Raw genomic sequence first — 13,578 nt, 5'->3', positions numbered from 1 at the left:
TCGCGAGAAGAGAGCAACAGCTGGCCCCCAGAGGCAGGAACTCCTAGGGATTGCTCTCCTTTAGCGCGCGAAGGCGGACCCGGGAAGGAGCGGAGAAACAGACGACACAGGCCGCGCGCGCCCCACCGTGGTCGGCGGGGCAAGTGCTTGGCTCCCTGTTGGAAAGAGACAGTGACAAATCAATCGGGTGTCTGGGAAAAGAGCCAGAAGACCTTTGAACGGTGGGTGGTCACCAGCAGCTGAGCACCTGCTCGGCGGAAAACCCCCAATTTCCAAGAAGTACTTGCATAAAAAAGGAGAAAGATTTCGGCCAGAAAGCCGTTGCAGTCCCATCTGCTCAAGGACATACGCTTACTCTTTGGAATGCTGACGAAACCTGTCCCAAAGGTAAATATTAGCCCTGAATTAAGGTTGAGGTTTTTCCACCCAAACACTTCTAGTAGTTCTCAAACTTTTAAGTGCAGAAGAAGCACCTTGGGCGCTTAAAATTGCACAACGAGTTTGATTAGATGAGTCCCAGAGAGACGCCAAGACTGCATTTTTACAATGTGCGCCAGGTTCAGAAAAGTCTTTGGTATCTCCCTTGGAGAAATATTTTTAAAACCTTTACCCTGAAGGCTTGAAACCGATTCCTACCCTGAAGAACTTCTAGCAAAGAGGGTTTTAAGAATTGTAATCATGCCTCTCAGAGTAAGAACAATGCAGACAGTGGTTTTCTGGCAGTGTCCTGTTGGGCAAGTCAATTGACCTTTCTTAGACCTTAGTTCCAGTTTATGCAAAAAAGAATTGCTGCCCTACATTCCCACCTGAAAGCTGAACAAGATAATAAATGTGAATGGGCAAGGTATTATAACCCCATACCTTCACCTCACTATTAACCTAGTCCTACCCTAAAACTTGTTACAATAAGCAGCATTGGACCCTATCTTATTCTTGGTCATTTCTTTTAGAAATAGCTGGGTTAAGCCAGGACACTTCCCGTCACTATCCATGACTATTCTCTTTTGTGTTATGCATCCCTTGAAGTGCTCAAATTTTGCCTATCTTGTCCCAGCATCTAGCTCAGGGCCTCCAACATAGAAGTTACTCCATAAATATTTGTTGAGCAAATTATGAACAAGGACATGATCTCAACTTAGGAGGCAGTGCAGGATCATCAGTTCTCAAGGAAAAATAAAACCCAAAACAAGGGTCATGGGTGATTTGCGGAAAGCTTTCTTTGGATTCAATGTGACAGCCTAGATTCTCTTGCCTTAGAAGACATGTTGCTTAAAAATGTTCCAAGCCAAACTGCAGATAGTGAGCTTTCTCAGAAGTATTGGAGGTAGAAGGAGGAAGCAAGAGCAAAATTGCAGCTGTAAAGATATGAGAGGTAAGAGTGGGGGATCAAGGTGAGTGCATGGATAAAAGGGAGAAAACTTGGAAGCTGGAATTCTAAGAAATTCATGTATTTATCCAACAAAATGGGATGATGACATGAGAGTGACCAAAAGGGTAAAGATGAGCGATACACTCACTCACTCAGCAAATATATATTGAATGCCTACTAGGTACCAGGCACTTCTAATGGAAAATTGGTTAAAAGGAAGATAGAGGCTGCCTACACAGAGCCTACAGTGAATAATGGTGCAATCATTCAATTCTTCAACACAAATTTATCGAGCACTTACTAGATCTACCACATTGCTTTGGCACCAATGATACGGCAAATAAGAAAGACATAAAAATTCCTGCCCTTCTGGGGATGAGACAGATTACAAAAAGGTATAGGTAGGGACTTCCGGTTGGTCCAGTGGCTCAGACTCCATGCTCCTGAAGTAGAGCGCCTGGGTTGATCCCTGGTGGGGGAACTAGATCCCACTTGCAGCTAGGAAGATGGAAGGTCCACGTGCTGCAACTAAATCCTGATGCGGCTAAATAAAGACGTAAGTATATATTTTAAAGGCATAGGTAAAGTGAATAATATATTAGACATTACTACTACAGCAATCAAGCAAGTGGAAAACTGCAACTGGGCAAAGAAGGAATGCAAGGCGCAGGGAGACAGTGACAGGGAGTGAGCTTCGGAAGAAGGTTAAGGGGTTCTGGGGAAGGAGCTGGGCAGGAGAGCGTCCTCCAGTCGAGACTGGAGATCTCGGCGACCGTCTTAGCCTCCAGTTTCCTCCTGCGTCTTCTGTCCCCAAGAGTCGTCGGGAGACTTAGAGCGAATCACTTAGGCCAAGTGCGGCGCGCGAGGCCTGGCATCAAGGAGGCCCGCGGGCTCGGCCGCAACGGCTCGGGAACCGCCGGCGTCCGCGTCCACAGCGCCGCCCGCCCGGTCAAAGCTGCCTCCGGCTCCAGCGCCCGTCCTCCCGCCGCTGCCCGGGAACCAGGTGAGCCGAGGGACCGGGGAGCCGCCCGGGGCCCGGGGCCGGGGCTGCCGGTGGTGGCGGCGGCGGGGCCCGGGCTCCGGCCTTAGGTGCGGGGACCACTCCGCCCAGCCCCGCGTTACACTCGGAAGTCCCCGGGCCACTGTCACCGCAGGGTCAGGCTCGTCGAGGGCACTCAGTCAGTGTTTGCGGAATGAATGAATGACGGTCGTCCCTGGGAGCTTCTCTCTCCGTGCGGTCGCTGCTTTTGAAAGTCCGTGAGGAAAGACGGCGCGTGCGTTTGGCAGGCTGACTCCTTCCACACTCGCTGGTCTGAAGTCATAAGCCCCAGAACTGGTCTGCTGCCCGAGTCTCCCCCTGATCAACGCACCCCGCCGCCATCCTCCTCCTTCCGAGGCTTGACTGCCCAGTCGCGCCCTTTCTGCTTGTTAGACCTCACTGCTCTTCTTGTTGTTCCTTCTAACTGAGCCCCCACTCCCACCTCTCTTAGCCCCTTTCTCTTCAAGTTCTGTTGATGGATCGCAGCAACCCCTTCTCCAACATCCCCACCCCAACAATGAATTTCTCTCCAACCAGCCCATTGGTAATATTCTCACCAGGTCGAATTAAAGGCAGTGTGTCGGAAGGTCAGCTCCTTGAGGGTCGTCCTCTGATCATTCATCCCCAGCCACTAGACCAAGTGACGGGAAGGTACTGAAAGCAATGCCCTTTGCTTGTGCCTTTCTTTTTCCACATACATTCCACCATAAAAGCGTAGTCAGAATGGGCAAAGGCCTGTTGTTTCTGATGGAATTACAAATATTTATTTTGAAATTCTGAAAGTGAATTTTACTTTCCCATGATTATAGAGAACATGTGAAAGTTGACCATATGAAAGGATAATCTTGAAACTAAGTTTCACGATTTCACATCAATTGGAGTAATAGAAAATTGGGTTGAATTGGGTTGTATTTAAATATTTTACTCTTGGCTTTTAAAATACTTTTAGCACATTATGTAAAAGAATCAGTGGATGACTGGATGGATAGGGGTAGTATGGGGATGAAGGAGCTAGGTCGTAAGTGCCTATATTAACAGTGCCCCAAATTTAATCCTGATTGTCTGACTGAATAAAGATAATTAGCTACATTTACAGTGGTCTTCATACTTCACTGTGTACCAGAATCATCTGGAGGGCTTCTTAAAACAGACTGCTGGTCCATCCTCAGAGTTTCTGATTAATTGTGTCTTGTTAGGTGAGGTCTGAGAATTAGCATTTCCAACAAGTTCCCAGATGATGCTGTTGTTTGTAAGACCAAGTATGGCCTATAGAGATTAATTTCTATTAATTAGTAGTGAATCGAGGTGCCCCAAATTATGTCACATTTGTAGAATATGAAAATGAAACTTTAAGTTGTTCAGATCATGGCCCACCCACCTGAATGTTTTTTCTGATGGCAGGAAGCATCAGGGAATTTTAGGAATCAGTAAGAGACTGTCCCTCTTGTGTTGTGTCTCAGCTAAAAGGTTGTTATTCCATCAGTGTGGTTTGGATGACCTTCTTCTGAAATGCATCATCTTCTCCACATTAAAGTGCGTCTGCCACTTGTCCGTAATATCTTCTGACCATGATACCTTAAAGGGAAGGGTCGTGTTAGTGCAGAAAACAAGCCAGTGAGTTTTCTGTGAAGTCAAGAAAGACTAATTGAACTGAGGAAATTCCGGAGATGACTACTGGAAACAAAGCAAGAACTAAAAAATATTTTCCTTTGCTGCCGTTAGCCAGTTATATGATAAGCCCTTTGAAGACAGCTTTCCAGTCGCCTCTCCTAACCACTCAGACTGTGGTCCCTGAGTTGTAACTTGACTGCCTCTCTGTCGGACTCCCATAATAGTAAAGGGCTCTGACTGGTCTTTTTGCCTCAGTCTCTCCTGTCTCCAGTGCTATCCAGTAGAACTTTCTATGAGGATAGAAGTGTTTAACACCTGCCCTGTCTAGTTGCTAGTCCCTACCACACATGGCTATTGAGCCCTTGAAATGTAGCGATTGTGACTAAGGAACTGAAGTTTTCATTTTATGTACTGGCCATGCCACAGAGCGTGAGGCATTGACACGCGTTTTCCTGACCAGGAATTGAATCCGGGGCTACAGCAGTGAAACAGCTGAGTCCTAACCACTGGACTGCCGAGGAATTCCTTCATTTTATTTTAATTAAGTTAAATTTTAAGTTTTCACAGGTAACAGTGATTACTGTACTGGTCAGCACAGCTCTAGACTCTACCACTGACATGATTCTTCCAAAGCATGTCTGTGCATGTTACTACTGCTTCTTGAACATTTTAGCTTGCCGAAAAGTCCAGGTTCAACCCAGTATTCAGGATTCTCCAGAAATAGGCCTCAACCTTTTGGGTTTGACACTGACTTGACTTAGACCTGTTGAATGAGTTGCCTTAAATTATGTCTGTAATTTTATCCTGTTCTCTTCCTGAAATACCTTATTCTCCTACCTGCCTCCAGTTTAGCCAGAGCAGTTTAGCCATATCTCCCCAGAGAGGCCTTCACCTAGCTGGGGTTATTAATCTCATTCTATAGGACATCATGGTGGCATTAGATGTGGCATCCATTTTAGAATCAGAAAGACCAGGTTCAGATTCTTGCTCTGCTGTTTAATGGTTGTATGACTGAGGATCTCACTAAAGTCACCAGTAAAATGAGGATAATTATTATCAGGAAAATAATACCTATCTTTTGAGACGATGTGTGTGAAGAAACTGGTTATGGCAGGCCAGCAATAAATGTTAATTTCTGCCTTTCTCACCTCTAAACTCTGATAGCACCATATTTTGGTATTTTTATTCTACTAAATTGTAGAGTCTTTGTCCTTTTGTATCCTTTGAGCACCTAGCATTCAGCAAGTGTTTGGTATTTTTATTCTACTAAATTGTAGAGTCTTTGTCCTTTTGTATCCTTTGAGCACCTAGCATTCAGCAAGTGTTTAGCATTCAACACTAAATTAATTGACCAGGGCTTCCCTGGTGGCTCAGTGGTAAAGAATCCACCTGCCAGTGCAGAGATGCAGGTTTGATCCCTGGATTGGGAAGATCCCCTGGAGAAGGAAATGGCAACCCACTCCAGTATTCTCACCTGGAAAAATTCCATGGACTATAAAATAATTCCAGTGGGCTATAGTTCACAGGGTCACAAAAGAGTCAGACTTGACTTGGCGACTAAACAGCAACAACCATGAATTAATTGACCACAGGTGGAAAAGCATTCTTCAGTCAGAAATAAATGAAGGCCAAGACTGCATATGGTAGAAATTTATAAGATTGTGAAAATTATAACAGGCAAACTTACCAAATCCTAGTCTAGTAGAACATGGCTACCTTTTGAAATATAAATGATGTAGGTTGAAGACAATAAGGAGAAATGCTTTTTTCTATAAGTCAATTGATGAGATATAATACCTCCCAAGGGTGTGACAACAGAAAACATAAATGCTTTAGCTTTGAGAGAGAGAGAAATTCTTGAGGGATAAGTTATAATTGTGATGGGAGGAGATGAGAGTATTTTGTTTTTTAACAACAAGTCTCTGGATCAGCGGTCACATGCTGCTGGGTCAGACTGAATCTGGCCTGCAGAGATGTTTTGTTAGATGCATACTGTGTTTTTAAAACTATGTACGGTGATTGACAACATTTCAAAGTCAGAAGTTTTCACATAAAAATCTGGAATTATGACTTCCCTGGGGAAAGATCAGATCTGGCCATCCTGAGCCCCATATCCCCCATGACAATGATTGCTAGAGCTGAGCAGCTGCAGCCACCTTCGCCTGGCCCATTGTTTCCATTATGCTTGTCCGTACGTTGCCTGCTTCATGGCATTTCAGAAACAAAGTGTCGGATTCTAGACTCTCCATCTAACCCAGGATGGCAATTTTTTTTACCTTTTATTTTCATTTATTTATTGGCTGCATTGAGTCTTCATTGCCACCCATGTTGAGGCGAGGAAGGGCTGCTCTCTAGTTGTGGTGCACGGGCTTCTCATTGTGGTCGCTTCTCTTTTTGCAGAGCACAGGGTCTAGGGCATGCAGGCTCGATAGTTGTGGTGCACAGGCCCAGCTGCCCCAGGGCATGTGGAATCTTCCCAGACCAGGGATGGAACCCATGTCCCCTGCATTGCCAGGTAGATTCTTTTTTAATTTTATTTTAACTGGAGGATAATTACTCCACCGTATTGTGATGGTCTCTGCCACACATCAACATGAATCAGCCACAGGTAGACATACATTCCCTCTCTCTTGAACCTCCCTCCCCATCCCACCCCTCTAGGTTGTCACAGAGCACCAGCTTTGGGTTCTGTGTGTTACACAGCAAATTCCCGCTGGTTATCTGTTTTACATATGGTAACGTACATGTTCCAGTGCTACTCTCTCAAATTATCCCACTCTCTCCTTCCCCGACTGTGAACAGAAGTTTGTTCTTTATGTCTGTGTCTCCATTGCTGCCCTGCAAATAGTATCATGGCACCATCTTTCTAGATTCCAAGTATTTGCATTAATATATGTAGTATTTGTCTTTCTCTTTCTGACTTACTTCACTCTGTATAATAGGCTCCAGGTTCATCCACCTCATTAGAACTGACTTGAATGTGTTCCTTTTTATAGCTGAGTAATATTCCATTGTGTAGATATACCACAACTTCATTATCCACTTATCCATCGATGGGCATCTAGGTTGCTTCTGTGTCCTAGCTATTGAAATAGTGCTGGCAGGTGGATTCTTTATCACTGGACCACCAGGGAAGTCCCAGAATGGCAGTTTATATAATCTCAATATAATAAGCAGGTTAATTAGGCTTTTTTAGTTGCCAGGAACAGATAGATTCTAGTCATGGAAGTTTATTGTAAGATTACGTAGGAAAAGTAAGGAAGGATGAATCAGTATTCCTATGGGTGGGGTAAAGAAAGGGGAAAAAGTTACCTGTGTTTTAGTGTATAGTTCTGTTTTTTTCTGGAAGACACAAAGTACTGATTCTCTTAAGTAATACATTGTAAAGCAGCTCTTCCATCCTCTTCTGTGTTCCCTAACTATACTCTCACTCCTTTATTGCATTTGTGATCATTGGTTCATAGTGTTATACAATACATTCCTGCTCCCCTATGTTTTGAGAGTAAAAATGCATTATATAAAACTGTGGCTGAGTTACCTAACATTTCCAAAACCTCAGTTTAATCACCTGTATTCTTGGGCTTCCCTGGTGGCTCAGCTGGTAAAGAATCCTTCTGCAATGCGGGAGACCTGAGTTCAATCCCTCCGTTGGGAAGAGCCCCTGGAGAAGGAAACGGTTACCCACTCCAATATTCTGGCCTGGAGAATTCCAGGGACTTTATAGTCCATGGGGTCGCAAAGAGTCAGACAGGACTGAGCGACTTTCACTTTCACTTTCAAAAGTAGTATTAGGATTGTTGTGGGAATTAAAAGAAATAACTCATGAAAAAATCTAGTGCAATGCTTGGTATATATTAAGTGCTCTATGAATGTTGTATGTGATGTTGATGATAAATATAGATCTACTTTTTTACATTTATGTGGAAGAATATTAGCTGTGTGCCCTTTTTATTATTCAAAAACACGGACAATCAAGAACAGTTACACTTTCTCCAAGAGATGGAACTATATCCATCCTCATTAACTCTTTCTTCTCATTCTTTTTAAAAGAGCAAGATGATAGTACGTATTTTTAAAGTTTGATTTAACTTTAAAGCCCTTAAGGGGGCTTCCCTGGTGGCTCAGATGGTAAGGCATCTGCCTGCAATGAGGGATACCTGGGTTTGATCCCTGGGTCAGGAAGATCTCCTGGAGAAGGAAATGGCAACCCACTCCAGTGTTCTTGCCTGGAAAATCCCATGGACAGAGGAGCCTGTTAGACTACAGCCCATGGGGTCGCAGAGAGTTGGACACGACTGAGTGCCTTCACTGTCTTTCACTTTTCATGACCCTTAGAGATCATACAGTCAAACCATGTCATTTTATGGACAGGAAAACTGAAACTCAGTTTCTAAGAAACTTGCCCCCAATCATAGAGCTAGTTGTTAAAAAAAAAACAAAGCCAGAGCTAGAACTCCAGAATCCTGATACCCTGTGCCATACTTTTCCTGCTACGTTATAACGCCACTGACTAGATACTTGACCATCATTCAGAGACATTTGTTGAGGGCTTACTAAATGTCACACAGTATTTGGGGCCCTGGAATAAAGTCCTGCCTCTTGGAATTATATTTTAGTGTGGGAAACAAACAATGAACAGACAAATACTGAGTCAGGCACTACTAAGTTTTGTGAAGAAAAGAAAAAGATAAAGGGATAATGATGGATGCTATTTTAGATAAAAAAAGTTAGAGTTAGAAAACCCCATGTTGATCCCTTAACCTTTAGTAGTTTCAGTGAAAATTAGTGGTTATACTTTTGCCTCTTAATCTTTTCCCTGCAACAGAACAACATATGAAGAAAACTAGGCTTTCTAGCCAGACATTTGGGTTCTAGTCCTGACTCTAAATATTCAGCAGCCAAAGCTGTTTAAACTTTCAAGCTTTGGTTTCTCCATTTGGAAAATGAGAAAATACACCTGGCTTTTTTAAAAAATTTATTTATTTTAATTGGAGGCTAATTACTTTACAATATTATAGTGATTTTTGCCATACATTGTACGCCTGGTTTTTTTAATAGGGTTGTTTTAGGTATAAAATTATACACTAAATGCGAAAGTTTTCTAGAACTGTGATGCTTTATGGAGGTATGCTTAGTCGCTCAGTCGTGTCCGACTCTTTGTGACCCCATGGACTGTAACCCACCAGGCTCCTCTGTCCATGAGATTTTCCAGGCAAGAATACTGGAGTGGGTTGCCATTTCCTCCTCCAGGGCATCTTCCCAAGTCAGGGATGGAACTTGCATCTCCTGTGTCTCCTGCATTGCCCATAGATTCTTTCCCACGTTTTGTAGATATGTTACCATTACATGGAAATTTTATCTCCATAAAAATGTGTCAAGGATCTAGATTTTTTTTAAAAATGTCACTTGTTCAATTTCTTTCCACTCTTCCAGGAACAATGCAACCAGACAGGAGCTTCCAGAGTTTTGCCTCAAGGTACAGGCAGAGTTCTTTCACATATGATGTGAAGCGAGACGTGTACAATGAGGAAAACTTTCAACAGGAACACAGAAAGAAGACCACTTCCTCTGCGAACGTGGACATCGACATCAGCACCGTCAATCACCAAGTGCAATGCAGGTGCGTGTGTGCATTCAGCCGCAGCCAAGCTGGCAGCCCCAAAACTCTACTTGCTGCCTTTGGTGCCTACTTCTGTTTTTCTCTTCTGGATTCCTGTCATCAGAACCCCTACCTTATTGCATAATTTCTCTTCAGTTGTTTTTTGTGGTTTTTTTGTGTATGTGTGCGTGTGTGGTTTGTCCTCTATCGCCTTCTTTTTAAATTTTTATTTATTTTTTTATTTATGGCTGAACCGGATATTTGTTGGGGCACAAGGGCTTTCTCTAGTTGCGGCCAGTGGGGACTACTCTCTCGTTGTGGTTTGTGGGCTTCTCATTGCGGTGGCTTCTCTTGGTATGGAGCACTGACTCTACGGTTCTTGGGCTCAGTACTTGGGGTACATGGATTCAGCTGCTCTGAGTCATGTGGAATCTTCCCCCACCAGGGATCGAACCCATGTCCCAGCATTGGCATGTGGATTCTTGTATCACCTTCTTGATTGTAAACTTGGCATAAAGACCTTAGTTGTCCCCCACAGCATCCAGGGATGATATTTAATAAATACATTGTTTGGTTAACCACCATTGCCAGACTCCTAACAATAACAACAAAAAGCAACCATGGTGGACTAATTAATGATACCAGAACAACTCTGTAAGTTCTATAGTTCAGGGGCTTGTAACCTGTTTTTGTGTTTGAACCTTTTAGCTATCTATCAGACCTAATGAACCTCTTTTCAGAATAATTTTTTTTAACTTTTTTTATTGTGGTAAAGTATATACAACATAAAATTGGTCATTTTAACCATTTTAAAGTGTACCAATCAGCAGTATTAATGACATTCATGATGTTGTGCAACCATTACCGCTATCTATTTCCAAAACTTTTTCATCACTGCAAACAGACATTTTGTACCCGTTAGGCAATAACTCCCCATTTCCCCCTCCTCCAGTCTCTAGTAACCTCTCTTCTACTTTCTGTCTCTCTGAATTGCCTATTATAGATATTTCATTTAAGTGGAGTCATACAGTATTTGTCTTTCATGTCCTGTTTATTTCACCTAGCATAATGTTGTAGTTCATCAGTATTTCATTTTATGGCTGATGATATTCCATTGTGAGTATAGGCCTTGTTTTGTTTATCCATTCATCTGTTAATGGACACTTAGATTGTTTCTACTTTTTGGCGGTTGTGAATAATCCCACCATGAGTATTGGCATAGGAGTATCTGTTTGAGTCCCTGCTTGTAATTGTTTTAGGTATACACCTAAGAGGGGAATTGTTGGATCAAATGGTAATTTTACGTTTAATTTTTTGAGAAAATTTTTTTCACAGTTGCTGCATCATTGTCCATTCACATTAGCAAGTATTCCAGTTTCTTCAAATCCTCTCCAATAATTGTTATCTTCCTTTTCTAAAAAATTATTGTTATAGCCATACTAGTAGGTGTAAAATGGTATCACATTGTAGGGTGGTGCTTTTGTTTTTTTTTTGCATTTCCCTAATTATTACAGATGACACCACCCTTATGGCAGAAAGTGAAGAGGAACTAAAAAGCCTCTTGATGAAAGTGAAAGAGGAGAGTGAAAAAGTTGGCTTAAAGCTCAACATTCAGAAAACTGAGATCATGGCATCTGGTCCCATCACTTCATGGAAAATAGATGGGGAAACAGTGTCAGACTTTTATTTTGGGGGACTCCAAAATCACTGCAGATGGTGATTGCAGCCATGAAATTAAAAGACACTTACTCCTTGGAAGGAAAGTTATGACCAACCTAGATAGCATATTAAAAAGCAGAGACATTACTTTGCCACCAAAGGTCCGTCTAGTCAAGGCTATGGTTTTTCCAGTTGTCATGTATGGATGTGAGAGTTAGACTGTGATGAAATCTGAGCGCCGAAGAATTGATGCTTTTGAAGTGTGGTGTTGGAGAAGACTCTTGAGAGTCCCTAGGACTGCAAGGAGATCCAACCAGTCCATCCTAAAGCAGATCAGTCCTGGGTGTTCATTGGAAGGACTGATGTTGAAGCTGAAACTCCAGTACTTTGGCCACCTCATGTGAAGAGTTGACTCATTGGAAAAGATCCTGATGCTGGGAGGGATTGGGGGCAGGAGGAGAAGGGGATGACAGAGGATGAGATGGCTGGATGGCATCACTGACTCGATGGACATGAGTTTGAGTAAACTCCTGGAGTTGGTGATGGACAGGGAGGCCTGGCATGCTGTGATTCATGGTGTCGCAAAGAGTCAGACACGACTGAGCAATTGAACTGAACTGAACTGAATAACTAAATATGATGAGCCTCTTTTCATGTGCTTATTGGTCTCTTATATATCTTTTTTTGGAGAAATGTCTATTCCTTTGCCCTTTTAAAAACTATATATTTTTTCCTTTTTGTTGTTGAATTGTAAGAGTTCTTTATTTATTCTGGATATTAAACCCTAATCAGATATGTAATTTGCAAATATTTCCTTCCATTCTGTGGATTGCCTGTTGATAGTGTCTTTTGGTGTGCAACAGTTTTAATTTTAATGAAATTAGATTTATCTATTTTTTTTCTTTTCTTGCTTGTGACTTTGGTGTCTTATGTAAGAAACTATTGTGAAATCCAAGGTAATGAAGATTTTCCCCTATGTTTTCTTCTAAGAGTTTAATAGTTTTAGTTCTTAAATTTAGATCTTTGATGCATTCTGAGTAAACTTTGTATATGATATAAGGTAAGAGTCTGACTTCATTTTTCTCCAAGTGGCTATCTCATTTTCCCAGCACTATATGTTGATGAGTCCATTCTTTTCCCCATTAAATGCTCTTGGCCAGAATATTTAAAAATGCATAAAATGCATAGTATTATGAAGGAAACCAGTTATGTTGAAGTATAGTTATCAACATATGAAAAAATACAAAAATCATGGTATTTAATAGTTGTGGGTCTAATAACAACTATAATTTCTAAGTAATGATGAGTATAAATTATATCTTAAGATATCTGCTGCAGTTTTACTGTAATGTGAAAATATTTGTGATTCTGTTGGTGACAAAGTCAAAACTCTGCTGATAACGACTATGGTTTGTTGTCAACATTCATAACTGAAGGAAATACTACATTTCAGTTAGGAGGTTAGTGAAAATAAAGATATCATTTTTCCTAAAGTCACATACCGCCATGAATTTCCACTAGAGATCCCTTGGTCATCTACAGACCTCAGGTTGAAAACCCCTTGTGACCTGCATCATCATATTAACCCTAACTACTCAAACTGTCCTCACTCACACTGCACATTTATTAGCCCCTGTCATCCCTTGATTTCCTCACCCAGAGTTGGCATGTGTCGGGTGACAAGAGAGGAAGGCCTCCACGCAGCCCTGTTGCAGACCTTCCTCCCCGTGAGCCTCCTGCTTTGCCCACATCCTGCCTTTTGCAGGTTGTGGTCTTGGATGTCCTTCCCTGTCCTCTATCACAACTCTCATTTCTCCTGCTCCAGGATGGGTCAGAGGTCATATGACAAAGAGAGCACTTGGGGGCCGCATTGACTTTGCTCTGTGAAAGTATAGTCTTTTCCTAATTTATCCCTCGTCATAAACAGGCACTACCAAAGAAGTTTCAGCCTATTCCCCTCCAGCTGCCCTATTCTTAGACATTTAAATCTGACCTGCACTGCCTCCCATGGGCTTTTATGACAGTTCTCATTCCTTACTTATAAAGCACACAGTTATGTCTATTTCTGAATCTTAACCCGAAAGGTAGCCCAGCGCTGTGGCTAAGAGCAAGAGTCTGAAGCCAGATTGCCTGGTTTTGAATCCCAGTCCTGCTGCTTCCCAACTGTGTGACCTTAAGTAGGCTATCCAACCCAGCTGAGCCTCAGTATTCTCATCTATAAAATGGGGATGATAATAGCACCTACCTTACAAGGTGATGGTGTGGATTAGAGAGTATTTGTAAAGCAGCTAGCAAATAGTA

General features: G+C 42.3%; 1 protein-coding gene across 1 annotated transcript in view; it reads left to right on the top strand.

The window, feature by feature from the left end:
* Window positions 1-2,100: 2,100 nt before the first annotated feature.
* SLC26A8 (solute carrier family 26 member 8) overlaps window positions 2,101-13,578 on the top strand; it is an 81,226-nt gene continuing 69,748 nt past the window's right edge. Inside the window, exons 1-2 of the mRNA XM_065913171.1 lie at window positions 2,101-2,372; window positions 9,453-9,639. Coding sequence (XP_065769243.1) covers window positions 9,458-9,639 — 182 coding nt within the window. The 5' untranslated portion in view covers window positions 2,101-2,372; window positions 9,453-9,457. The remainder of the gene's footprint in view (window positions 2,373-9,452; window positions 9,640-13,578) is intronic.

The sequence above is a fragment of the Muntiacus reevesi genome, chromosome 20 (assembly GCF_963930625.1).
Source record: "Muntiacus reevesi chromosome 20, mMunRee1.1, whole genome shotgun sequence".
NCBI lineage: Eukaryota > Metazoa > Chordata > Mammalia > Artiodactyla > Cervidae > Muntiacus > Muntiacus reevesi.
This window is presented reverse-complemented; position numbering and strand designations above follow the sequence as displayed.